The 7,414-nt window shown below is 47.9% G+C and overlaps 1 protein-coding gene across 1 annotated transcript; it reads right to left on the bottom strand.

Moving 5' to 3' along the window:
- Window positions 1-330: 330 nt before the first annotated feature.
- Window positions 331-7,146, bottom strand: LOC113441817 (6-pyruvoyl tetrahydrobiopterin synthase-like). The gene is made up of 6 exons (XM_026708997.2): window positions 7,009-7,146; window positions 3,900-3,973; window positions 3,616-3,638; window positions 2,974-3,030; window positions 1,836-1,906; window positions 331-523 (listed from the first exon to the last, which is right to left on the bottom strand). The coding sequence occupies exons 1-6, from the start codon at window positions 7,071-7,073 to the stop codon at window positions 400-402; spliced, it is 414 nt and encodes a 137-aa protein (XP_026564782.1). The 5' UTR covers window positions 7,074-7,146; the 3' UTR covers window positions 331-399.
- Between the last annotated feature and the right edge of the window lie 268 nt (window positions 7,147-7,414).

Genomic DNA, 7,414 nt, shown 5'->3' on the forward strand with positions numbered 1-7,414 from the left:
CCCCATTCAAAAGCCGAGAAAGAAACTGACAAGGTCACATCATCTCCAGCAACCAACACCTAGATAAGCGGGGATGAACTCTGGACAAAGGGAAAGATACGGTATGCAAAGAACTACCGAGGACGAAAAGCGAACACCTACCAAAACGGGCAGGGTAAGCTACCATATATGAACAGAGCAAATTGTGAATTTCGTTGTACACTGTATGTGCGTACAATGACAATAAAGAATTCAATTCAACCCCCCACACTTCCTTGCACGGATGAGGCTACCTAATCAGGTAATGAAACATCTGCAAAGAAAACAATCCAGACCGCCTCAAGAACTCCAAAGAACGCTTACAAATACTCCGGGATTCTCACCTGTGCTCCCTGTCTGTCATTGGCAAGGGGAGGTGGGTTACTTGCCCTTAAAAACAACGAAGTTTTTTTCTGATTCGTAGATCTTCACTTTATAGAGACACCCCGCGGGAAGGATTTTTTCCATGCTGTTCCAGATGTACACGGCCAGGTTTTCCGTCGAGCTGAAGAAGAGCAGACGGAGGGAGGAGAAAAGGGGGCTCAGAAGCTATTCAGTTGCTCTATGCCCCCCCCGCCCCGCCCCGGTTGCTTTTGGCTACTCTTTGGCCAGGGGGATCAGGTCCACTATGCCCAAAGATGGCATCCCGTGGGTGTGAGCGATTTGCTACCACTTGTGGCCTGTAGGCCGCCGGCCCTTCCCACAGCCAAATCAGGAGGAGGAGGAGGAGGAGGAGGTGGTGGTGGTAGGAGCCAGGGTCAGCATCAAGGGGGAAACTCCAGGTGGGAAGAGGGAATGGAACTGACACAGAGAGAGACAGAGGTGGAACCTGGGCCGTTTGTCAGCCCTCAGATGGAGAGTCAACAGCCCCCAAGTCTGGAGGTGGCTGATGAGGAAGAGGAGGAACAGCCAGGCCCAGTGCTTGATGCGTGGATGTGCAGAAGGCAGAGGAGAGGAGAGCAGTGGAAATCTATGGGCCGGGCCTTGGGACGGAAGAGTCACCGCTGCTGTGAAGCCCCACCCTACCTCTGGGGATAAAAGGCAGGGGTGGAGGTGAATAGGTGTGGCAGACAACTATTCATCTTCTGGCCGAGGGAGCCTGAGAGAGAAACTTTTTGCTGGGGCTCTTAAAGGAATTGTTGAGTTCACTTTAGAGGGTTTGTTGTGCTTGGAGATTTGATGACCCAAAGGGGCGTGGGCACAAAAGCAACTAAGTCACAAAAGCAGGTAAAGTCCCTTTAATTCCTCCAACTTGGCCCCCAATGTCCAGTTGTCATCGGCTGGAGAAAAAAAATTCCCCAAGAACAGCTTTTAAAGGGAAGAAATTCAGTCTGAACCCCAAAGTACATCTAAATTATAAATAAAAACCAACACAAACCACGCTGCAGCAATGAACGAGGCAGGGCAGGATAAGGGATTGCAGAAGTCAAAAGATAACAAAACACACACAGTTGGGAGGACGGCAGAACCCAGATAAGACATGACAAACAAAGATAATGCACGCTTTGGCTTCCAGCAAGGCGCTGTGCGCAAACGCCCTTTATATCCTGCTTTCCCAGCTGCAGCTAATGAAGGGAATGAGGGCCCTTTCCTCACCCGTAACCCACGTTGCTCCCTTCTCTGTTCCTCCCCGCGTGCCCTAGGATGAAGAGGGGGTGACCCTGGGTCTTCCTCTGTGCCCTTCCCCGGTTTCCTCCACAGCCACTGGAGCCACACTCCCACTTCCTGTCAGCTGTTCCTCCTCGGAGTCAGACTCCAACAGGGGCAGGACAGAAGAGCTGGGTCGGAACCACACTCCATCTTTTCCCAGCTACTACCTTGTAGCATTGGCAAAATAGTCCACATCCACGTCCAGGTTCTTGTGATCAAGAGGCTCGAAGATGGCCGTCTGAGGACAAAAGCATAAAAAAGTGGCCTTTTGTTTTCCCCAAGGTGCACATTTTCCACGTTCAAGAGGCATTAAGTGCTAAAAATAATACAGGTGAGATAAAAATAAAGAAATTGGTGCCCGGAACATTAATTCAGATAGTCCTCGACCCCAGTGGAGCCCCACCCAAAAAATTTCTGTTGTCAAGTGAGACATTTGTTAAGTGAGAGTTTGCCCCCTTTTACGACCTCTCTTGCCACAGTCGTTAAGTGAATCACTGCAGTGAGGAACCCCATTGTTAAGTGAATCTGGCTTGTCAGAAGGACGCAAAAGGGGATCCCGTGACCCAGGAAAACAGCAACGGTCCTAACTATGAACAAGCGGCCAAGCGTCTGAATCGTGTGACGATGGGGATACTGCAATGGTCGTAACTCTGGAAAAACGGTCACAAGTCACTTTTTACGGTGCCGTTAACTTTGGATAGTCACTAAATGAACTGCTGTAAGTCAAGGACTATCTGGAGATGGGGAAAGGAGAAATACAAAAGCCTGCCTGTCGGATTCATGTTTTGCTTGTCGATTTTCCCCCAAACCAACTCTTTTTAAAGCCTGTTTCTCCCCCCCAGGAAATCATAGATCATAGAATAATAAGAGTTGGAAGAGACCTTGGAGGTCATCTAGTCCAACCCCCTGCTCGAGCAGGAGAGTCTGTTCCAAATATTATAAAACAGATGCTCCTGCACCCAGGGGAACCCCTGTCCCCGCCTGTCCCACCTTAGCAAACGCTTCCGACAGAAGCGCGCAAACAGAGATTTCGTTCCGGCACCGAATCATGTTAGTGTAAGCGGTTAAAGCGCCAGGCTAGAAAGTGGGAGGTCCCGAGTTCAAGTCCTGCCCCAACCCATGAAAGCCAGCTGGCTGACTTCGGGCCAGTCCCCCCTCCCCCCTCAACCCAACCCACCTCACAAGATGGTTGTGGTGGGGAAAAATAAGAGGACGAAGGCACGTTGGATACGTTCGCTGGGTAAATATAATAATAATAATTTGTAAATATAATATTAATAAATGCGGGATACAAATGAAAGTTACCTCCATGTATTCCTGCAGCTTGCAAATGTTCATCAACATGCCACTGATGGGGTCAATCTGCAGGGGAAAACGGTCTTTTTAACAGAAAGAAAAAGGTCCACGGGGAAACCAAAATGCACAACCCCGAAGTAACTGGAAAGGGAGCGTCTCTCGGAGGCCGTGAGCCACCCCGCGGGGTGTGTGCCTTCTCCCCAACTCTCTTCCATCTTTATCCCCACTTCCCCTTGGAGCATTTAAAGTCCTCGTTATGCGTGGGGAAAGAAGCTCCTTTCTCCCACTTTGGCTGGCTTTTTTAAAAAAATTTCCCCTAATGGGAAAAAGTAGACTTGCAAAGAACTTCCTTTGCTGTGATGATGATGATCCCACCCACAGGGAGCATCCGAAAGAGAGCGCGTGGCAGAACCACCATAGTTGCCGCCACGTACCACTAGATGCCAGTTCTTAGTGGGGGGGCGGGAAGAAAATTTCCTCGGTGGGGGAAAGGCATCACGTGGCGAAAAGGCTGCGGCTGGAAAATCGAATGAAGCGGCCCAAGGATGTCAACAAAGGGGCTGAACCGGAGGATGCTGAGGCCAATCCCATGAGAGATGGAGTCCTGCCCAGCTGCTGCCCATCCTTAAGAAATAGAAGACCTCTACTCACCTTTCCACGTATAGTGACCGTCACTGTGTGGCAGAGGAAGGAAGAGAAAAGAAAATACGTGTCAGTTGTTAGCTGCAATCCTGGTTTTGCACCTCAAGGGGGAAGCAGAACGTCGAAGAAGCCAGGCGGTGGCAAGAGATGGAAGAGAGGAATTGCCGCGTTCCCAAACCAGACCTGTCTCCCTCCCCCCCCCACGCAGCTCCCCATCAGGGAAATGGGTTCAGGGATTCATGCCCCCAAAGGCCAAGCTGTCCTCTGCTCCGGTCCTCAACCGTGTCCAGCACCTTGGTAGTTGTGTCCGTGGGTGTGATTGCATTTCCCAAAGGTGATCACGTTTTCATCTTTGCTCAGATGTTTGCTGAAAGACAGTGAGGAGGAGAGGAGGAGAAAGAATTAACTGAGGAAGAGAAGCCAAGCCGCGTTTCAGTAGAAAGAGGGAAGCCAGAGAGGTTTTTTTTTTATTTCTACAAGACGCAACTTGGACTCCCTGGTTCGTCTTTGAAGACATTTCGCTTCTCATCCAAGAAGCTTCTTCAGCTCTGGCTGGATGGTGGAGAAGGATTTCTCCTTGCAGACAGCTGGTCATTTGCATTTTTTTTAGAGAGTGGTTGAGGCCACTTGGAGGTTGGTCTATGTCCACAGGATCATCTAAGTGGTGCAAATGGGTGTGGAGCCTTCTTGGAATTGTTGAAAGAACTGTGTTGTGGAGTGGAGATAGATGGATCCCTCCCCCTCTGTTGAGGGTCCTCCAAGTGGCCTCAGTGGCTCTCTAAAAGGATGCAAATGACCAGCTGTCTGCAAGGAGCATAACTCCTTCCCTTCCCCACCATCCAGTCGGAGCTGAAGAAGCTTCTTGGATGAGAAGAGAATCACCTTCAAAGAAAAAACAAGGAAGTCCAGTTGCCTCTTGAAACAAAAGCACCTTTGGGACAACCAGGACCTGGAGGGTGGAGGATCTCCATAGACAATTAGAAAGAGGGAAGGTATCTTTGCAGTGAGAGATCTAATCCTGGCAGCTGACCCCAAAGCCAAGCCAGTAATACTTTTAAGTACTGAAGATGATCCCTTTCTGGAAATGTCATTGACCGGCGGGTGGACAGAAGAACGTAGGGTTTCAGATTCACCCAGTGTTTCTTCAACAACTTGGCTGGACTTCAACTCCCCAGAATTCCCTGGCCAGTTGAAGCCCACACATCTTAGAATTGCTCAGGTGGAGAAACACTGACCTACTGGGATACTTGCAAGGGTCTCTGTGGACATTTGAAATAAATAAATAAAAAAGATTTGGAATTGAGGAGGGGGATAAAGAGCTCACCTTAGATCAGTGCTCTCCAACCTTGGCCGCTCGAAGGCTTGCGGATTTCAACTCCCAGAATTCCTCAGCCAGTTTGCTTCAAGTCTTCAAGTGGCCAAGGTTGGAGAACCCTGCCTTAGAGACCTTCTTGCAAGTTGCGTATTAAGTTTCCCCGTAGCTTATTTCCTTTCAGGTGTTTGGGATCTCCCCATCTAGTTTTATTTCCTCGCTCAGTTAATCTGAACGGTCCTACTTTGCAAATAGTTTATGTCCTTCTCTATTATAGGTGAAGACTGGTTGGATAACACTACTGCGAGCTGGATCTCTCATCCTACCTGTGCCCCTATGAGGTATATTTTATATATCTTTTCTAATCTAGAAAAGATTCTGGACAGGCCTGTTCATCTGAAAACTCTTTCCAGAAGTCTCTCTGTTCTTCCAGATTTCTCCTGCTTGGGAGTTGTCTTCTGAATAGGGTGAGCCTCTCTCTCTCTCTCCCTCTCTGTTAAACTTTAGTTGGGATTGTCTTGCATTTTCCTTCATTGGACAAATATTCCTTATTTCTTCCCACCCAAGAGGCTACTATCTTTTTATTACTGGTCCCAGCTCCTGTGCCCTTAATAGCAAGCACGAACCGACGAACATACATATTTCCTTGCCCTTTAAAGACAGCATCATTTGGCAACGGTTCCTCAGTTTCATGCTGACTTAGAGGTAGCTCTTCCTTTCTTTTGCCTTCTTTCTGCTTTTTCTTAAAGCTCTCTCTGCACATAATGTTCCGTTCAAGGTATTTTATAGGCATGACTCGTAGAGCAGAGGTGCCCACAATGTCAGGACGGCTGGCTGGGGAATTCTGGGAATTGAAGTCTACAGGTCTTTGTAGCCAATGTTGGAAACACCTGCCATAATACGTTCTGGCTGGGGGGGAATTCTAGAGATTGAAGTCCACGGTCTTCAAGCGGCCAAGGTTGGACATCCCTGCCCAAGAGAATTTATTCCTTTCATTGACTTTCTTCCTCCCTCTTGACTTTGCTCATTGACTATATCAGTCAACGTATTCAGTCCTAATTTGATTGTTTCTAATTTACTGACTTAAGTCACTATTGGGTGGGTTTGCATAGCAACCCAAGTCAGAAAACTTTCATTCACCAGTCACAACATCTAGGCTTGTACAACATTGTCAGCCAAATCCCAACAAACACATGGTCTTGAATGTTCTGCCCCAATTGGAAAACCACCAATTTTGTCCATGGAGCAAACTGCTGATGATTGAGGCATGACTCTTAACCATCTGCACGAAGCGTGTGGAGGAAAAAATGGATTATTTTTTTGAATGTATACGGGCTCCTATCTCAAGCACAGGACACCACGAGACTACGGTGACTGACAAAGTTTTAAAAGAGCATAAGCACAACACAACAGAATCACAAATGGCATAAATAAGTAACAGCACATTCTCAACAGTTAATCAGCCAAACGATGGACCCACCTACACTATCAAGATCCCCATCAGGCTTGATTACAAAACCAGGTCTTTAGGCTGGTTAATTTCATTGCTCCAAACCCACGTATCTCATCTCCCTTTAAAGACTAAGTCACAACTTCAGGACTGAAATGAATTGAATACATTGGCATACACCATAATCCATCGAAAGGTTCATCAGCCTATAAAGTACCAGAAGAAGACCCTTGGTTTCACGTAGATGTGCTGTAGCCCTCTCAGGAACTGGAGGAGAAAGGCAAGGGGTAAGAATGGGACATAAAACCCATCCGCTTTTACGAAATGAATGTCACAAGTGGACCTCTTCTCCGAAGTTTGTGAAGGAGATAGTTAACTATAAATGGTATAGGATCCCCTAGAAGACCTCCAATGTCCTTTCCCAACCCTTCTCTTCTACGTCCTAAATAGTTGGACGTTCCTATCCTTTGATAAAAGGTTGGTTGAGGTTTGCCTTTCATCTCTGCAGTGGTTCTTTGCCCAACTCCAGCCCTGGGCAGTTTGGATGGGGGCCGAGAAACCAAGCCAGAGGTAGCCTGTGTGCTACCTTCTCAAGGTTCAGTTCTTCCCCACCCACGGTGGGCCTTTTGGTAACCCTTACCTGCTCAGTCTGTGGGCAGCTGCAAAAGTGATGGTGCGGGATAGGAAAATAATCTTGTCTTCCATCTTCCTTTCGGGAGCTCATCTGACAGGAGAAACTGTGCTCCAGGGCTGGTTTAAATAAGCCCACCAACTCTCATGTGACCAAGATCTGACTTGCAAAAAGAACTGGTCTTAAGGTGCGTGATCTCTGGTTGTGCCTTCCCCACATCCAGCAGTTAATTCAGCATATCTCCTGGTCTCCGAACGCTGGGCGAAAGGCAACTTTTATCTTAAATTTGGGAATTAGCTAAGGTTCGCCAAAGGCAAGGCGAGTTTAGCTGAATTCCTGCTGCATGCCAACCTCTCGTTCAACTCGAAGTGTTTTAAGAAGCCCTGCTTGACTCATCTTTGGGCTGAAATGTTTG

Source organism: Pseudonaja textilis, chromosome 9 (assembly GCF_049901715.1).
Source record: "Pseudonaja textilis isolate UNSWEBS1 chromosome 9, rPseTex1.2, whole genome shotgun sequence".
Taxonomy (NCBI): Eukaryota; Metazoa; Chordata; class Lepidosauria; order Squamata; family Elapidae; genus Pseudonaja; species Pseudonaja textilis.

Excerpts from the sequence above, each read along its gene's own strand:
- LOC113441817 (XM_026708997.2), bottom strand. The coding sequence starts at position 7,073 with ATGGAAGACAAGATTATTTTCCTATCCCGCACCATCACTTTTGCAGCT. Across the intron at positions 3,031-3,615 it reads CGGTCACTATACGTGGAAAG|ATTGACCCCATCAGTGGCAT; the intron begins GTGAGTAGAGGT and ends TTTCCCCTGCAG. Across the intron at positions 1,907-2,973 it reads AGCTGCAGGAATACATGGAG|ACGGCCATCTTCGAGCCTCT; the intron begins GTAACTTTCATT and ends TTTTGTCCTCAG.